The sequence below is a fragment of the Cardiocondyla obscurior genome, linkage group LG01, assembly GCF_019399895.1.
Source record: "Cardiocondyla obscurior isolate alpha-2009 linkage group LG01, Cobs3.1, whole genome shotgun sequence".
Classification (NCBI taxonomy): Eukaryota; Metazoa; Arthropoda; class Insecta; order Hymenoptera; family Formicidae; genus Cardiocondyla; species Cardiocondyla obscurior.
Window position 1 is genome coordinate 8,377,322 of NC_091864.1, and position 19,704 is coordinate 8,397,025.

Here is a 19,704-nt window from a genome sequence, read left to right on the forward strand (position 1 = left end):
TGGCGAAGAATTTTTAAACGAATAACTCACTGGCAATGTTCGAATACGAGCAGGTGCAAGCAGCGCAGTGCAAGCGGAACAAAGCTACTGCGCAACGCGATAGCGCTTACGCGACGGCCCGCCGCATTACGTGCACAGGCTGCAGATCCAGCTCCGTTTCAGTCCCCCGCTGGCGGGTAACCGAGTAACTTTGTAGTAAGACGTGTCGTATTCAAGATGGCCGCGGTCGTCGACAATGTCAGAGTGCTTGCAGTCGATCGACGCGCCTTGCGCGACGGCCCACCGCATTACGTGCCGTGTACAGGCTGCAAATCCAGCTTCGTTTCAGTCCTCCGCCAACTAGTGACCGAGTAACTTTGTAGTAAGACGTGTCGTATTCAGTGACCGCAGTCGTCGACAATATCAAAGTGCTTGCAGTCGATCGACGATCCATGCACGATGCACGGTCGTTCCACTTCAGTGATCAGTCCGCCGCCGGATTCTAGCCTAATAATATCGGAGCAAGAGAGATGACATTCAAGTAACAGGTTATATCGAAATTGAACGAACGACGATGCAACCGTCTTAGCAAACCACATCCTCATATCCACGATCTGCTTCCGGAGAGCACCTGTGACCAACGTTCTTCCTCATAAAGTAAGTCATATCTCCATTTACGCGTCAACTTTCTTACTTCTCTGTGCCGTTCGCGTAACCGCGGAGCGATTTCTTTAGCGATAGCTTTAGATCTGTGTCAATCAAGCTTCGAACAAGCTGATCGATGATTAACTTGTATGTTTCTAACGGTGTCTGTCCCGATCGAGGAATGTAACGTGTTAATATTGCGTAGCGGGCAAGTGTAGTGTTGAGGTCAGCGGGACGGGTGGGGAATCGGCGCGCGGCCCCGAGCACTGTGTACGTGACTCACACACGCGATGCCAAGCCTCGTACAATTTATGTTATTCTGACCTACGCAACTTCTGTGGCGTACAACACTCGCGCGCGCTGTTTAGCTCATAGCGTCGCACACTATAACAGACTATATAACCGGCGTCGGAGCGGATCTCTATACGCGTCGTGATATAATTAAGTACATTTCTATTCATACTTGTTAATACATACTAAAATTTCTTTTTTGTTCTGTTTCAGAAGAGCAGTTGGAGTATTCTCGTCGCCGTAAATTATTGAACGAACTGCATACAGTTTGTCGGTCGTTTTTTCGGGAGTGCGCTTAGTCTTCGGGCGAGATTTGTTTCGTTAATTTTAAAAACGCGAGTGCCGCTTAATATAGCGCGTCATAATTTCAGTGAGTGTTTTTAATGAATCTTCGCGAAGTAAATTCACTCGGTCGCGGTTTCGCGAGTGCGCGGAAGGATTACATCCCATTCGGAGAGGAGAAGGGAGCTCAGGATGGGCATCATGCTTCGTCGGAGCAACGTTCTGGTAAGGATAATTAAATAAATTTAAATGTAGAAAAATTTAAAGATTTTATTCAAAAATTAAATAATTGTTTTATCAAATATCTAATTAAAAACAAGTTAATAATCTAAATTTTATATTTTATGTTACAGGGTCATCACATTCTATTCTGAGAGGAGGAGGAGGTTCAGGATGAACATCATACTTCCACGGAGCAACGTCTTGGTAAGAATAAGTTTTTATTAATATTAATAATTTTTCTTGTTTATTGTAATTTTTTAATTATTTTGATAATAATTAGAAATAGTAGAAAAATAATTAGTAAGAAAGAAAAAAGAAAACTTAAGTTTAAATGTAGAAAACTTTAAAGATCTTATTTTAAAATTTTAGAATTGTTTTACCAAATATCTAATTAGAAAACAAGTTAATAATCTAAATTTTATATTTTATGTTACAGTGTCATCGCACCTACGTAGCTGTAAAACTTCGTCGCTGCGCATCAAACCGGTGAGTGAGAAATACTTTTTTACAATAATATTCGTAAAAAAAGATTCCCATTAATTGTATATTTAGTACATTTAACCAAATCTAATAATAAAGATTAATTAACAATATATAATTTAATACAAAGTCCATTCAATTTAAAAAGAAAAAAAACCAACTTCTGAATTATTTTATATGCGCGAATATACATATATATATGTATATATCTCCGAGGTATTTGTATAAATATAGGGAGCAATTTGTAGGGAGTGCTCGCAAAAGCTTCCGTTCCACTTTTTATCAGGTCTACATCGCAAATCGGTCGGTTCCATCATGGGGGGAGTTTTCGTAAATTACCAACGACTCGCGGAATTGCTCCATAACCAAAATGAATTCTAGGATGCCGTTTCTATTGGGGGGCGGATTCTGCCGGCTTTGCAACAACGATGTAGAGCGCGACGCGAATTCGCATCGGTTGGTAATCGTATTAAAAGGGGTGAAGCACCCAAGATCGAAACTTTCGCGAGCGAGGTAACGCGTAAAGAGGTCGGAAGGGAGGAATGTAAGAGCGGTACAGGCGGCAAAAGAGGGTAGGCGGGAAGGGTAAGAAGAAAATAATGGAGGAGTGAGCCCCGACGAAGAGCGAGGAGTCGCTTCGCTTTGAGTTCGCCCTGAGGACTTCTTTCAGAAATTTCGTCGTGGTAGAGCCGCCTGCCGTTTTATCCATCGTGACTAACGGAGCGTTAATCCTCGAAACGAATTGCTAAAAAACAGTTTATTTTACGTAGCACAGAGCCCTCGATATTCTTTCACAAACGGTAGTCGCCGGTAAAAGAAGAGCGTAAAGACGGATATTGATTCTTTAATCGTTTAAACCGGCCGTAGGGAAGCATTTCTTCCGAAATAATATTTCTGTAATACCTTTCTTAGCGATATGTACGTTTAATAAGATAAAAGAACTGATCTCCGATACATTCAATTTGCTCGATTAAATTTCACAATATCATAAAAAGCGGGTGGGTAAGAGAAACGTTTAAGATATATAGTTCCAATAATTTTAGAAGAGCACGAATTTTTACGTAACGAGACGAGAGGTTGTTGTACGCGTGGAAATGAAATCAAGTGTTATTTCGAATGTCCATCGGTTGCGTCCGTATTATGCATTAATGTATTAACTTCTTCCTCACTGGGACGGGCGAGGAGTTCGTGGGAAAATTCGGAGAACTTTCGGCGAGCCCGCATTCGCTCTCTCCGGCGTTGTACCGTTACAACTCGTTACGGTATCCACCGTCATGAGAGCTTCATTGTCAAGCTCTGCACCCTAGACATCGTGGACTGATGCCTCAGCTTAATTGGAGTGTTACATACTCCGTTTTCCCTTAGTCGTTCCTCGCTTCTCTCTCTCTCTTTCGTTGTTGCGAGCACGAGCTCCGGAACTTGTCACAAATTCGACGAGGTGTTGCTATCTACTGAATTCGAGCAAAATAGACAGAGGGAGGGCGGGAAAGGAAGGGAGAGGGATTAATTGTACAAACGTTTAACTTCTTCCTTGCCGACGCTCAACTCATTATCTAGATCTAGATCACAAATATCAAGATTCGTCGGAAGTCTTATAACATGGCGAATGCGACGCAGCGCTCGTTACGTTTCACGTTAATATTTTGGATTTTTGACGTTAGAAAACTGGTTTTAACGATATATAAGTAATTTTGTTTAATTATCGAAATTACGAAATGTACAGTAACTTGGTTTTTAGTTTACATATATTATGTAGCGCAGCACAATTCATTGCTAATTCCGCGCCTGTATTAATGCAATTGTTATTACTGTTATTACGAAAACAAATGTATTTATTACTGAATTATTAATTAAAGGGATTTAATGGCACGTCCAAACGATTAATGCCATTTCTATTACTTTCAAAACAAAGAGAACTCTTGATATTCGGTATAATGAATAAGGTTCGTTTAAGGTAATTTTCGAAATATTCCATTTATTTGTAAAATTCTCATAATTGTTTGTCGTGCATTAATTTATTATTATTACTATCGAGGTTATTACGCTAAAAAATTATAATCTTATACTTTCAATCGTGTGATCGAGAAGTTCTGTTTCATAGCTACATAATTTATTTTAGGAAGAGACAGTTAAAATATTTCTATAAAATTTTTTTATGAATGGAACGAAAGAGTGTAATTAAAAGAAGAAAAACTATAGAAATTTAGGCTGTAGATTCTACGAGTTTTGTGAGGTCTAAAGAAATAGGAGAAGTGCGTCACGCGACGACAACTCGTTTTAATTAAATGCCTGTAATTACGTTTCCCGCTAATTGCCGCGCGATGCTTTTAGAAGCATTATACCACTCGGTCAAAAGAAAATTGGGATCTTGCCAAACTCTTCGTCGATGTTCCTTTTTTATTTTTCTTTCTTTTTTTTTTCTTCTATCGTCTAGTGGTGTCAAATAGCTTGTGAGTATTCTCGCACGAAAGTAGCAACGTGTGTTTTTTTTACATTTAGTCAACGAAAATGTAATGAAACTCGTTTCGTCGATACCGAATGCTTTTTAATTCGACATTTTTCGGACAAAATTGTTAGACAATATCACCGATTGCGCCTCGTCAAATTGTCATATTTTAATGAAAGAGTAGACGTCTTTTAAAATAATTCAATTCACGGTTATAGATTCGACCGAAAATCGTAATCGCATTTACTTCTGTACGTTTGCTGCGACTCGTGGAAATCACAATTAAACGATTCAATTGTTTTGTTTCTAAGAGCGCGGATCTCTCTTTCTCTTTGAGCGCAGGCTTCAAGAGACGAAATACATAAGATTACATGGGATGTTATATACCGTGCTTTACCATAGTCTCGCACAGGCAACACTAACTTGAATTCCATTTAACACTCCAGATGATTCCATTCTGCCTCGCTTCCTTTTCTCATCGATCTATTACGCGTTCTATGGCGTACAATTACCAGGCAGGAACAGACTGGTTTGCCTTACTACGTACATGAATTTACTCTTGCATTAACTGTCGGGAATAATACCGTTCGCACTATAACAACTAAATCACGAGAATTGCTTCCACCATTTGTCGATCGTTAAGGTGCTCAGAGCTAACTCTCAATCATTAATACGCCGGAAGAACGTTTCAAACATTTATCAAGCACCTGTTTACAATGCGAAATACGAAATACCGTGGTTATTTAAAATGCGGCGGGCGAACGGAAAAATTAATTACGTAGATTATGCTTATTGAAAAGATATTAATATGATGCAAGGCGCGATGTTATATTTCTCGAGAGGACTGTCGAAATCTTGAACGGGCACCGGGCATTTTATATTAAAGATCCGCGGGTAATTTATTAATTTACTTTCGCGACGTTTGGGAGACGTGCACGAAAGATGAGGCCAATAAATATCCCCCCGGAATACCAAATGATCCATAGTAATGGGTCTTGATAAATCGAAACAACTTTTACTTCGTGTCGCGCTGAAGATACAGGCAACGTTGCGTGAGTGCACGGAATAGATTAAACGCTAAATTCGAATACTCGAAGTGAACAAGATATTGCAATTTAAAAAAAAAAAAAAAAAGTAACGTTCTTGTTAGTTATTAATTGTTCATGCTTACGGTACATCGATCAATCATTCTCGTTTATTTTATTCGGACGGAGTAACGGTATTTTCGGTATTAAAAATAATTATCATATATATTCTTAATAGCTGGAAAGTATTTAATAATGTTTCGTATCGTAAGATTTTAAATGTAACAACGACGAATAAGTAAGACGGAAGAGATAGGCATGTAAAGCGGTTTCGAAAGAACGAGCGGTCGAAAGTGCAAGCAGTTACCTATGTGTGATCGATCCCCGTAACGCGGAAGTTTACAAATTCCACATAATTTGTGAAAGTAATCTCCATAATTTGCAGAACCTATCGACAATCACATAGTTTGGTACTCGGCAGCAGGACCGACCGCATTATGCTGCATATTTGGTCACATAATAGTAGTCTATAGAAACCAACCTCGAACGTATAATTAATAGGATTAGATAAACCGTCTTTACTCTATATAATTATTGACGTGCATTTCACGTTATAGATTAATCTAATAAATAATGCAGCAGTAATTATTAATCTACATAATAATTTTATATGAATTTTGCTAATAATTAATTTCGTGTGCAATTTGCATTTTAATTTAATTAATGGGAAACATTTTTAGTTGCCTATCAAAAACAACTAGCTTTTCTTTTTTTTTTTCTTTTCTTTTTTTTTACATCGAATAGAAAAATATTACGTTCCATTTGGCAAATGATAAAACGGCTGAAACAAAGCTAGTAAATTTTACGTAAGTTCAAACGCCGGGTCTTACCGATACATCTAAAGACACTCGATCAATTTAAAGTTTCGCCTTTGCTTTTTCATCGTCAACTTATTCCTTGTAGTTTTCATTAATCGTCTATCTCCTTTTTATCGTTTCTTTATTCCCGCGGTGCCTCATTTCGGTCCTTTTTACGCATCGTTCAGTTGATCCTTCAAAGGAAGCCTGTCGCATGGCGGGCATAAAGGCGCGCCGGCACGAGCTCGTTTCCGAGAATGTACAATCTTAAAGATACTAATACAAACGAATGTATATTCTCGCTGTCCAAAGATGTGGGGTCGGATCTTGCGGATTGTTCGGTAGGAAACTCGGTGGGTGGGAGAGGGGGAGGTTCGGCCACGGTTATATATATAAGATAATAGTCGCACGTGGGGTATCTCGAGTAGGATGAGGTGGACTCCTCAGCGACGCCCAAGGGACAGATATATTATTACTAAAGGGTAGGAAATTTAGGAGCCGCGAGCCCTCGATGAAGTGCAGGGGACCGTGCGGCGCGGAGAAAAGGGCCCCGAAACGGGGGAACAGAGAGTACGCGTACGTACGGGATAGACGAGAAGAGGCCGGGACAGCGGAGGGTTTTGCATTAGTAGAGTGCAGTAGCCACATTGCTCCTTTGAGACTTAGGCGGTTCGCGGTTCCGCGGTTAATGCGTTTGTTCCGGCGAATCGATAGCGTAAAACCAACGGTTGTAAGACGCGCGAACGTTTGGACCCTTATCACATTACGACGACGTTTCGTACCTGCAAAATATATATATATATATATATTCTTTTTTTGTTTTTCACGCGCTCGCCGTTTCAATCGGGCTCTTTGTCTGTGCGTTTTAATCTTTAAAGATCGAATCGTTTAAAAGCAAGTTAAATGAGATTAGAGGCTTAATTGACGGTTGGCATTACCGGGCGTAATTCTATTATAATTGAATGAAAGGTAATTCGAAGACCTCGCTCGCATGTGACACTTTTAAAAGCGTTCTTTTATCTACTTTTATTCAGATTTTTTTCTTTTTTTTTTTTTCGACTGATCTACGATTTACTGCGACATACCTTGGAGTTTCTTCTCTCAAAGCAAACAGCAATGATGGGTTAATGAGATCAAGTGATTAATTGGATTCAGAATTAAAAACTTGCTCCTTATCGCATTTGCATCGAGTTTACATTACTAACTGGCTATTAAAAAGTAGTTATTCTTACAGACTATCTTACAGTTTCTGTTACGCGCGCTTTTAATCTCAATTTTACTTACGTTCTTTTTTTTTTCTTTTATTAAAAATTTTTCTTAGTCTGCGTGATCGTTAAAATCTTAATATGGATCTTAAATAACTTTATAATCATCAGTGTATATTTACTATGCCGTAACGTGCCATCAATATATGTCGATAACATCGCGGGGCCAATGTAAAATTTTATTAACAAAGTCTCTACTATGCGGAATCACTATTGCAATACCGCGATTTAATAAACGGAAATAAGAAGAGAGATCGTTATGATAATAACGTGCCTTTGCGAACGGAAAATTTTTATGTAATGTCGAATAATTCGTTGCCCAGTCCGCGTTATATTGAGGATATCGATTCGAGCCGAGTAATGTCGTCTCGCGTTTCCCTAGGGCCACATTTCGAAATGCGTTTCATCAGTTTCGCTATTTCATGATTTAGTGGCGTGTTCTTTCCGGAACTGCTCGTAACGGAATAAAGGAAAATGTAGAGTGTGCAAATAAAAGCTACAATAGTAGGAAGAGAATGATATGTGAATATTCAGATGCGTCTCTTGCGGGATGTTCTTTGCGACTCTCGCTGGTAACGCTGTACGCCGTACACCGAACCCGCCCGCTTTGTTACAACGTCAATGCGCGAGAAATTTAATCTAGGTGCCGCATAAACAAATATATCAGACGGCGGGAGTAGTATTTTTTCTTGACACTTCTTATTCATTATACTAATTGCTATTTCGTTGCGGTCCTTACATTTATCTCTGCAGTTTTAATAATGTAGCAGCGCGCTTACAGGTTCTTGTTTCGAAAGCAGCGCACGGTAATTAATTAAATAACTTTCTTCTTATTTCGCATTTGCAAATTAATTTTTAAATAAAATGCTGCCGGCGCGAAAAAAAAAAAATAGTGATTTTTACATGTTGATAAATCTTTAATTGGATTGGAAGTCGCGAATAACCCGTTTTCTAACTTATTATCAAACGCGCTCGATTCTCGTAGGATTTAATGTCTGCTTTTCGAACCCGTGAGTTTTTTATAACCCTGGGATTTCGAAGCTCACATAAACTTACCAACCCCTTTCGCACTACTGCGCCCTAGGGCAATCCTAATTTTTACGTCAGATTTTTACGACCCATTCCACGAGTTGCCTAAGATCACACACGCGAACTTCGATGATATTCTGCCTAGCTCGAGGAGTGCGGAATCGGCTTTATTGGCTGTTTAAATAGATTCGTGTAAAATTAAAATAGTAACGCACCGTTTCTGATTAACATTCTTGCATTTTTTTTTTTATTTTAATTTTTTTTAACGGGCAACGTTATATTCTTTTCGTCGAGAAATAAAAATAGAAGATAATACGATACACCGAATTTATTCGTGAAAATGAATTGGCTCCATATAAGTTTGTCAGAGTACCACAGTATCGAACACGTGCACAGCAAGTCGGAAAAGTACCGTAAAGGTTATCCGCACAGGGAGGTCGGAGTGTGAAGAATGAGAATAAAAAAAGCAAAGACAAACTGCTGAACAAAGTTTTATTTTTTGGTAAAATACGTGTGTGCGGCTATTATGAAGGGTAAGACCAGATAAAAATGGTTTGAAGTCGAGGTGATTTATATTCCGTGCATCAAATATAATCGTATATCAAGATAAATTGCAAATGGACGAATAAATGCAATTTAATCATAAATTATATATCAAATTACGATATAATTTTAAAACAAAAGGTAAAAAAATTTTTTTTTTTATAAAAAATCCATATAATCTTTACATAAAATAAAAACGAAATTGCTTAAAATTTGATTTTTATTAAAGCGAATGGTAATACCGGCAATCGCGTTTTCTGCGTATTAAAGCGGTCACCCGATTTACCGAGAACGTATCTCGTTCCTCCGGCTGGAAAACACGTTCATCCTTTATGCCTGGCGAGCTTGCGCTCGTTTTGTATCCTTCCGTTCGGTGCCAGGGTGAAGCCCTGGGCCTCTCGTATCTCCCGAGAAATAAGTACCGTGGATAAGCTTAAAAATGGTGAATTTCCCGAGAATATCCCTGCCACAACATGCAGCCCATCTATCCCGCGTTCGCGTAGCTGTTTGCGCTTATGTATATCATCCCGCGTCTTCTAAGGTACTTCCGGAGCATCGGCGATACGATGATTTGTAATAGCGAAGGATTGATATGTGTACGCACGATGTGAAGCAGGCCATTCTTTAACGAACAGCAACGTGCTCAAATTAATGACGCTTGATCTCAGGAAACGGGCAGCTATTACAGAATAATAACGCGCGTCATATAATAATTTTGCGCGTAAAAATTTAAATTATGCCCGCGTATAAAAATAATTTATATCGCGCGATTACACCGGATGCTATTCGGAATAAAGAACAGGGCCAGGGATGCCGGGGAATTTGGAAAGAGTCGAAAAGAATTTTTATATCCGTATGTATTATTCATTGAAAATTGTAGCAACGCGTCATCGGCGTGTTGGCTTTGTACGAGGGAGAAAACGCGTTCGCGATGTCCGCGCGTTTAACGTGTAACTATCTAATTAGCACCAATTAAGCACGCCGCCGGCTGTGCGTCGGCACGACTTCTCGCGGAAATTTGTTTGCGCGAGGCGCGGCAGTCCGTGGTAATCCCCGTGCTTCGCACCCGCGGAGACGCGACGTGCTAAAGTGAAAGAATAACGGAGTACCTAAATATTTAACCGCATTAATCGCGACATGAATAATTTATGCGGTTGCAAGATCGCACGAGCAACTCGGCAAATGGTACAAAGGCAAATGGCGCGTTCTCTGTCTTCCTTTTGTCGATGCCCCGCGAAAGGTCAGGCTTGAATCCAGAAGTGAGACGGGTCGACAAAAAGTAAGAGATAAAAACAGGGAGAGAAAGAGAGAGAGAGAGAGATAAAGAGGAAAAAAACCCTCCCAGTAAACTGGTCAGCGGTCAAAGCCTCGACTGAACGACGACTATAAAAGCTTGATTAATTAGCCGTACCCTGCTGACGAAGCTTTCATGACGTTACCGAGATCAACCGAATTACTGCATTGGCGGCATTGCCATAATTCTTTAACTATACGTATATTATTTCGCGGGCACAAAAACTCGAAAAAAAAAGAAAAAAAAATTAGAGCATTAATTATTAAATGCTATAATCCTCCGAAATAATTCGCTCAGTTAATTTTAAAATGGCAATTTTCTTATCAGACGTTTAATTAGAATTTCTTAGCGCCAGAATTCTGAATCATTGATTGAAAATCAAAGCTTTGGATACAAATATAAACATAAATTGCGTTCCGAGCTTATAGCGTTAATCTCTCGAAAAGTGGATAGGGATACCGCGTCTCTCTCGTCGCAGAAGGGAGCACATCGGCGTATTACTGTGTATCTTATGTAAATGTTCGCCGAATACACGTAGAGGCACGTGTCCACGGGGACCAGCCGGCAAATTGAGATTCACGCGTCTACCGACTTCGCCGGCCGACATACGATCGATGTTTCCGTCCACGTGCGCACCTCTGCATTCTGGTTTGCCTCGCCCGATGAAGAGAAGCACAGTCTCCTATCCCCGGCCTTTCGTTCAGCCTCTTCATATTTTTCTTTTTAATTTTTTTTCCCCCCTGTCAGTATGATGAATCGTGCCAGATTTAATTCGGTGCGGTAACCGCGCAAAGAAAATCACTGTAAATTAATTGCACTTATCAGGGATTAATTGCACCTCGTCACGCGTAGCGGACATTAACACGGGTCTCCACAGGTAGTCGTGTATTTGTGATTTATTCAGTTGCATGGTGGAACTTGATGGTTTCCGTCACGGCGGAATATCGATTTTGTCAAATCTGAACTCCGCGTGTCGAAAATTATGTAATACGACTCCGAGTTGTTGAGTTAAATAATTTTTATGATTACTTAATTTTTTAAATAATTTTATTATAATTTTTATATACAAATTTTATTTTAATTTTTATTTAATTTTTTTTTTTTTTTAATAAATAGTTTATATCATGGATTTACTTGATATGAGTCATATCTTACTTATATTATATGTTTATATGAACTAAATAAATTTGTACGGATGTAGTGGTAATTGATGTAAAAAATGCTCACATCAGAATTCATAATTTCGTGAAAAGAAGTATATTTAGTCCAACGAAACAAATTAACTTTTTGCTGGCCGCAAGCCGCCGTGAGAACCTTAAAAATTAAAGTTGCTCAGACCCCCATGAAGATTGATGGCTGTGGGTTGCCATTCGCACTGAAATTTGTAACTTCGTGCATGTATATACTAGTTTCTGTACATGAACCGGAAGCGTTATATGATTTCTGCTAAAGCTGGCGTTCTCTTCAAACATTTCAAGTCTATAAAGTTCGAAGTCGCGAGATTGAACGTAAAAATTTATGATAACGCGCAAACTTTCAACCGAAAAATTTATAACTTTTTATGATCATGCGTGTGCATGCCTAAGTAGATTTAAAAAAGACTTGATAATTTCCCGTTTTATATCTACACGTCAAATTTTCTTTCATAAAAACATAAATTACACTTTTTTTCCGATTTTTTTTTCTTTTTTATAGTTTATATTTTTTTACAATTAAATATAATTATAAAAAAGTTTAACATTTTATATGAATGATTTTGAGAAAGAAAAATGTGACAAAAATTTATTTATCATTGCTATTAATTCCCCTTCTATTGCGTCACTCAAGTAAGGTAGTGCATCTCGGTAAAACATCGGCCAGTATTCATTCATAAAACTTATGACAAGATCATCTAAAAGTAAAAATTGACAATGAATAGTGATTTCCAATAAATTTAGACAAGTTGTTATTCTAATGAGATTACACTTGCATGCATTTAAGCAGTAAATTATTGAGAGTCTTGAGATAAATGCAAGTTGAAAACAATTGTGAGCACAACGATAGATCTAATTAATCAGATTTAGTTTAATACTTACTAAGCTCTTTATTGTCTTCTATTAAGTTATTGGCAGAAATTTTAAATTTTTCAATTGTTGGATAGATACGGATATGGTCAAGAACCCACGTATCGTTTATTACGTGTCCTATGAAATCGGCTTTTCCTCTAATATCATTTGCAACTACGTGCACAGGACCTAGTAAATAAATTATAATGATAATATAAATATAAAATATTATAGAACAATAATCTAATGACACTCAATACTTACTTTCACTTAAAATTTTGAATACGTTTAAAGAACTATTTATTTTTACAATAGTTTTCATATCTAATTCTGGTACATGCGAGTCGATTTCTATTTTGAAAATCTCGTCGTCAAGAAACTGCGGTGTTACATCCAAAAACTTAACCTTTGCTAACCCAGTAACAGACAAATTGACAAAAATTATTTCTCCATGTATATTGTTGGAATTAAATGCAATTTTTTGGTATTCCAAAAAAAACGGATCTATTGGTGGTACATCATATTGCGGGATTCCTGAAATTAATAAGTTAATACTAATTGCATATTTTAAAAGATTTTTAAGTAAAGTGTAATATATAATTTTCGTTTTCTTAAATTATTAAGGAATACCTTTAATAAGTTGTGGCAGAACTGACTCCAAATTGTCTTTCACGCAGGCGGAAAAATTATATGATTTTGAATCGCATGTTTTAAGAGCTATAAAAAATATAAAGTAAATGAAATAAAGTAGTAGTGTAAATGTAGAATTATTTTATTTTCTATAATATCTTGTAAAGTATTTAAAAAGTCTTACACAAATCAACTTCTTCAGCCGATGATAATCCAAGAATTAAGAAACTGAATACACTAAGCACATAAACCAACATGTTCTTCGTTCCGTGTATCTTTAAACAACTGAATTGATTCTGAAAACTGAGGTTTATATAACTTCATTTTTCAAGGTTTGTCAATTAATATAAATGACATCAACACGTGCGGTACAGAACATAAGAATTAAAAAAAAAAAAACCACTTTTGAGATAATTATACTTTATTACTTATAATCAAAGAACATTATTTTCATTCAATACCTTTAAATATACATATCGAGATACATATATACATATAGGAAGTAATTTTCATTTTTTAGCTCAAAGTTTTCTTACTTTGCAAAGTATTAATTTTTTTAGTTCTCGGGTATTGTACAGAGAATCAGTATCGTTGATCTATGCATTTGTATATCATTATGCATACAGATTTGAAAAAAAACAAATGCTGAGCAACGTTTTTATTACGCGTGCGTTAACTTGATTTAAATGACGATTATTAAAATACTGATCTACGTGTAATCAATGATATACTTTCATAAGTAAGATTTTTAATAATTTTTAAAAGTATATATTTATTTTGTTTATTTATTAGTAATTAAAAGTCAAACGTCGATTCATAATATTTCAGATAAATTATATTTGCTGTGTGTAATACGAATGTATTTTTCGAATTTACACAAAATTCCGCGCTTTACATAATAAATATATGTTTTACGGAAATATTTCTGAAAATGGTACTTTTGAAAATAACTTATTGGGAAACTCAACCAGCCAGGGATCGTATATATCAGCTAATATTGGTAATATTACTCGATATAGAGCCGGCCAGTATTGATTCACAAAATTTACGACAAGATCATCTGAAAGCCAAAATTGAGACTCAGAAATACGACGTTTAACGTATAAATTTATATAAATGGCGAGCATGAAAATTAATTTAATACTTACTAAATTCTTTGCTTTGATCCAACAAATTGTCGAAGTATATTTTAAACGTTCCAATTGACGGAGTAACGCGGAAATGTTCTATAATCCACGTATCATTAACCACATGCCCGGTCATATACCACGTTCCTCTGACGTCACCCAAGGTTTCATTAAAATGACCTAGTTTAAAATATATTCTTGCATAGAATTTATCTTCAATTAATAAAGTAATTGACTCATTTTCATTTACAAAAACTAAATCGAATTAATTATCTTACCTTTACCAGTGATCTTGAACACGTTTAAACTACCGTTCACATTCACGCCGCCCTCTGCGTACAACCACGGTACGTCTACGTCGATTTCTAAATTAAAAACGTCGTCAAGATAATGCGCTCTTACATCAGAAAAATGGGCTTTTGATAAACCGATGGCGGTTAGATTCGTCGCAATTATTTCCCCACGTATCTCGCCCAACTTAAGTGTAGCCGTAGCGTGTTCGAAAACTAACGGATCCAAACTCGGAAAGTCATATTCTGGAAGCCCTACGAATAGAAATAAGCAAATATTAATATGCACTACTTAATCAAAGCAATTTGATACAAAAGTTTTCAACTTTCTGTTTTTAGTATAATTTAAACTAGTTTGTGAATATACTATAAAAACTTGTTATTCTACTTTGTTAATTATACGAATGAGTATGAATATTCTTATCGTTGTAATAATTGTGCATAATAGAATTTATAAATTGGAAATACCTTTAACAAATAATGGCCATGCTTCCTCTAATGCGCGTCTTAAACACGCGGAATAGTCGGTTAAATCTCGTTTACAAGTAGCTGCAGCTGGAAAGGATTGCAAATTGCTATTTCAGGATAACGTTGACGTCGTGATATGATATAAAAATACAGAAATTTATATATAGAAGTGACTTACGAAATTTCGTTTCTCCAGCTAAGAATAATCCAAATGTGAAAACACAAAATATATTTAAAGTGTAGAGCGACATGTTCAGTCTTCTATTGCACAGTTCGATTGATCATAACTCGAACTCTTATATAAGATGAATAGTCAAGGCTGCATAAATAATTGAGTAATGCTAATGTACGTACATAGTCAGTTTATAATAAAAAAGTTAACGTTCAAGAATCAAATGTATACAATTTCTACGATTATGAATTCAATTATGGTTTTTTTTACGATTTTAAATATAAATTTATGAACTTTTAAATAAGTAATCTTCGCAGGCAGGAAAACAATTTTTTTTAATTATTTATATAAAACAATTTTTCTTGGTTAGATCGATTTTAATAATAATTTACGATAGATCTTGACAATGAAAATTTTTTACTATGTGTAATAAACTGTAATAATAAATAATAGTCATTGTAGCTTGTTAAAGCGCTTGTAAAGATAATAATAAAGTACATAAGAGGGACAAGAAATGTGAGACTATTCTAAGAGAATTGCGTAACGTTTCTCTTCGTATAATTTGTATTGTGAATAGAAATGAGATCTTAGATGATTGATTTTAGATATAAGATACATTTATACACTTTTGTTGCAAGTAGATCTTTAATTAAACGAAATCAACAAATTACCGCGAAGTGAAAAAAAGGTATAATGAGCTACGCGTAAAATCGTATAAAAGACCGTCGGTGGAGAAAGAAAACGCCGTAGCGAAAACGGGGAGACCGTCTGGTCACCTAAGAATATGATATTATTAAGAATAATAAATCCTCGAGGATGAGCCGGAATTAATTGCAGGACCGATTGCAAGCAATTTACGACACTGATTGCAGCCGAGATAAGAGAACCATCTTGGGGAAAATCTTTCGGATGACGGAAGAGAAGGAAAACGGGAATGCCGCCTCTTTCTCTTTCGTATCCTCGACTCTTTTCTCCTTTGAAGCGCGGATTTGAATCTACGTTTTACGGCGCAATTAATTCCCCAAGGAGAGTTGCATTTCTTGCTCCGCCGAGGCAGGGAAAGGGATTTGCGAACAGCAAGGTTTCCGGAGTCCCATAGGAACTTAGCAGCCGGACAGAGATGGGGCAGGCGCGAGGCAGAGAAAGAAATTAGGAGAGAAAGATAGAGTCACGGGGTTGCGGAGAGAAAAGACCAACGAGGAGGTAGCAAACCATTTCCATAGGGCTAAGAAATACACGATGTCTCCGCGACGGTATTATCGACGATCGCTAAACGCCTCGGTATATTCCTGTAGGGCTCTGTAAAGTTAATGATTTTGAAATCGTTTTCTTTCTCGATTGGATTTATTTTTCCGGGATTGAAAAAATACCGCGATAAATACATAAGGCCAAAGTTTTATATTGGCCGTAAAATGTCTAATGAGACAGGTGCTTGGCATCCGCAGAGAAAAATAATACGTGTGAACATTCGTTATTTGCATATAATTATTAGAAAAAGCCAGGAACAAAGATTACAGTTTTTATCAAGTGTAGTAAAAACGTGCTCAGAAATATTATTTTATACGAGATACAAGATCTCACTTAAGAGCTCACCACTTAGTAAATTATTTCGTGCTTCGTGTAATATCTACAAAACAAACAAATAAATTTAATTAATTTTAGTAAAATTAAGTAACGTTAAACGCAACAGTAGTACTCGATCAATATTAATAATTAAATACGACAAATATTACATATGACAAAGAATGCTTTCAAGATGCGATGTAATTGCCGGAGTTTTTTTTTCTCTCTTTTTTTTTTGACGGAAAATATAATTATGCCGCGAGCTCAGTCTCACAATTCAAACACACTTTTTCCACGCGGGATCGAGCGTGCCAAAAGGATTTAATCATTCAATTGAAACGTCCGCCACAGTCGTACGAAAGTATCTCGCACGAGAGCTACACTTTCGCGCGGTGATTCTTGAGTAATTTGCAATTCAGAAGATTTCTATATTCGCGCGGAGGATCCGCCGGAGACTCGTATTAGGTAGCGGAACCTTGGTGTCGTACCTTTTGCCGCGCTCACGTCTCGGCTTCGGGGACAAACCGGGGGATGTGTACGGGACGCGTCGCCAAAGGAACTTCTTATTCGCGCGAGGAGAAGTGCCGTCGACGGCTCCGCTTTTCCTGCCCGCCAGGGAAATCCGATACGAAGTCTATCCATGTATATTTGAGGACCTGCGGCGTTACTCGGCGCTCGGTATAGCACGCTGCTCGCAAAGCGGACAGAACTCTCTCGACCTATTTACAGTCGTTCGGCCTGCTGTCAATCTGCCATCTGCCTAAGATTTTGCCCGATCCGAGAATAAATTTTGTGGCGCAAGACGCGCAGTTTATACGTCAGCTCGCCCTGTAAACTTCGGGCATGTTAAGTCAGATAGTTTAAATTGACGCACGTCTTAAACTTTAAAATATGCAATTGCAACGTGTAGCAGTATTTCTTTTTTTTTTCTTTTCTTTTTCTTTTTAATAATATTGAAGAGCTTTATATTCTCCAGCTAGAAGTAAAAATGTTCGAAGCTCTCTACGACATTAAATTTTTATATCGTGTTATACCTTTCCATCTCGCCACCGTATGGCGAGATAAATATTCCGCTACTAAGCATGTTCGTCGAGACAGGTTTCTTAATTAAAAATGTTATCTATTACAATCGGGTAGGTGAGATCCCTCCGGTAAGAACCCTTTATGTCATTTGTCAAACGTTGTAGGAGTTCGCGTAGATTACCAAATGAAACTAATTAAGAAGATAACGGGAAGATTGTATCTCGCACTCCCCATTACACATCGTGCTGATGAATTACGTCTTTCTTCGAAACGGCTGTGTGCATTCGTTACGCCTTGGTATTTTTTTTCTTTTTTTTTTTAGAAGGCTGCATGGAGTAATATTTAATCTTGTCTCGTCTACTTATTTTAAATATATATTTTTTTTAATCCATCGTTATCACTTTCCTGAAATTTGCGCGCAGTTATATGTATATGAGCAAGAATAATTTTTTCTTTGAGTGACGCATTGATTTTTATCTTAATATAAGATCATGATTTAATAATTTTCTTACAAGGTAGATTTAATTTATCATTAAATTTAACTAAATTATTACTAAATTAAGCTTTTTCAAATAACTTAAATTAGAAATTTATAATTTAATTTATATTCATGCTATTGCAGATTTATTTCGGTATTTTCGGTAAAGTTATAATTTTATACGATACTATATGATATTAATAATAATTTTACGAGTTCTTTTTATGAATCTAAACGTTAGCGTTTGATCGCAATTTTTTTGCTTTCTAAATGCGCTTTGCTCTACTGCAAACTTTAATTACACTACTTATCTATCGCAAGTGATACACAAAGATTGTTAATTGACATTTACATTTAGACAATATTTACTTACGAGTCAAAACCTTAATTAAGCTCACGTTAAGGCGAGGTCTAACCGGAAACGTCGCTGAAGTCACATGCACCCTCGAAGTTCACCGTGAGAAACCACCCCCGATAGCTCTACGCGCGTCGCGTGTAGGTACAGTAAACCCGCGCCAAACTTTCCACCGTGCGGTGTGGCTGTTTACACGAATCCGATTTAATCGAATTCGCCTAATTCGGCGGCGCGTCCTCGAAATTCCAAGTCGATCCTGACGAAGCTGGCTGCAACGAAGGCAGCAGTCTCTCCGTGTCGCTCGGCCCGTTGCCGCAGTTTGCCGAACAACGAAGATTGGCTGGTTCGAGCAAATTTGGCGGGGGTCAAATTTGCATGTTGTGGACTTAGGTCCGAGAGACGCACAGAGACAGAACGAGAGTAGGACAAAGAGGGAGGGCGAGTGCGAAAGAGAAAGGGCGGGGTGGGGGGAGAATGAGATGGGCGGCCGTGATGAAGGGCGGAGAGGGTAGCAAGAAGCGAGTTAGGGACCAGGGCGAAAGGGCACGTTTAACTAAACTATAGCGGTAACGATGGAATAGTTCGAGCCCATAGCTTACCACCGAAGGTGTGCGGTACTTTAGGGAAGAGGTTGGGGAGATGAGGACGAGGCGCCAGGCTGTAGAGAGGAGAACGAAGGCAAGGGATATCCGCGGGGAGAAAAGGGGCTCTAGTGCCAGTTAAGGGAGACTATAATGGGAAACTTCCCTGAGACCTCTGCTACAGCAGCAGCCAAGTCTCGTCGTTTCGCACGCGGTAGGTGCGCTTTCCACCTCGCGCAAGCAGCACGGAGCTGCATGTCATACTGCGGTCGTGTTTCCGGAGGTATATGTACTCGGTACACTAAGCCGTCGTTCGTAGCGTACGTGTGCGTCGCCCAGTAGATGCCAGGAAACAGACTTGACTCCGTTTTCAGTAAACTCGAGACTTTATTAATTCATTAGTTCCTCGCTTCTCATTAATAAATTAAGGAGCGAGTGATACCGTGATTTCTAAAACGCACACGCCGGTACGTGAATCGCGATTGGGAAGAGAAACTTAATCGATTCTTCTGTGGATAATATGAATAAAAATGGTACGTTAATAATTTTTTTTTTTTTTTCGTACAAAGCGGAAACTAATAAAACTTTTCCGAGTCTTTTTATAGCGAACGCTA

At 37.7% G+C, this 19,704-nt stretch overlaps 1 protein-coding gene and 1 long non-coding RNA gene across 6 annotated transcripts; one reads left to right on the forward strand and one right to left on the reverse strand.

Annotated features, from left to right (window-relative positions):
- The first annotated feature begins 213 nt into the window (after positions 1 to 213).
- LOC139113208 (uncharacterized) lies at positions 214 to 5,344 on the forward strand. Its single transcript, XR_011547656.1, has 4 exons — positions 214 to 636; positions 1,129 to 1,422; positions 1,551 to 1,623; positions 1,856 to 5,344. It is a non-coding gene; the product is annotated as an uncharacterized lncRNA (long non-coding RNA).
- Positions 5,345 to 11,407: 6,063 nt separating this feature from the next.
- LOC139113188 (uncharacterized) lies at positions 11,408 to 15,297 on the reverse strand. Of its 5 annotated transcripts, none has more exons than XM_070674160.1 (6): positions 14,182 to 14,315; positions 13,218 to 13,329; positions 13,034 to 13,120; positions 12,668 to 12,937; positions 12,434 to 12,592; positions 11,408 to 12,249 (listed from the first exon to the last, which is right to left on the reverse strand). In XM_070674160.1, exons 2-6 carry the CDS (start codon positions 13,288 to 13,290, stop codon positions 12,101 to 12,103), a joined length of 738 nt encoding a protein of 245 aa, XP_070530261.1. In that variant the 5' UTR covers positions 13,291 to 13,329; positions 14,182 to 14,315; the 3' UTR covers positions 11,408 to 12,100. The 5 variants fall into 5 exon arrangements, 3 of the variants coding, with proteins under 3 accessions (XP_070530261.1, XP_070530252.1, XP_070530269.1); XM_070674151.1 differs by having other exon boundaries at positions 13,218 to 13,336; positions 14,182 to 14,303; XR_011547652.1 differs by lacking the exons at positions 11,408 to 12,249; positions 12,434 to 12,592; positions 12,668 to 12,937 and adding exons at positions 14,439 to 14,705; positions 14,919 to 15,005; positions 15,097 to 15,297 and having other exon boundaries at positions 14,182 to 14,340.
- Between the last annotated feature and the right edge of the window lie 4,407 nt (positions 15,298 to 19,704).

Bases quoted from the DNA above. Each gene is read 5' to 3' on its own strand.
- LOC139113188 (XM_070674160.1), bottom strand. From the start codon at position 13,290: ATGTTGGTTTATGTGCTTAGTGTATTCAGTTTCTTAATTCTTGGATTA. The intron at 13,121-13,217 runs GTAAGACTTTTT...TATTTTTTATAG, and splicing joins GGCTGAAGAAGTTGATTTGT to CTCTTAAAACATGCGATTCA. The intron at 12,250-12,433 runs GTAAGTATTAAA...TTTTACTTTTAG, and splicing joins AGAAGACAATAAAGAGCTTA to ATGATCTTGTCATAAGTTTT.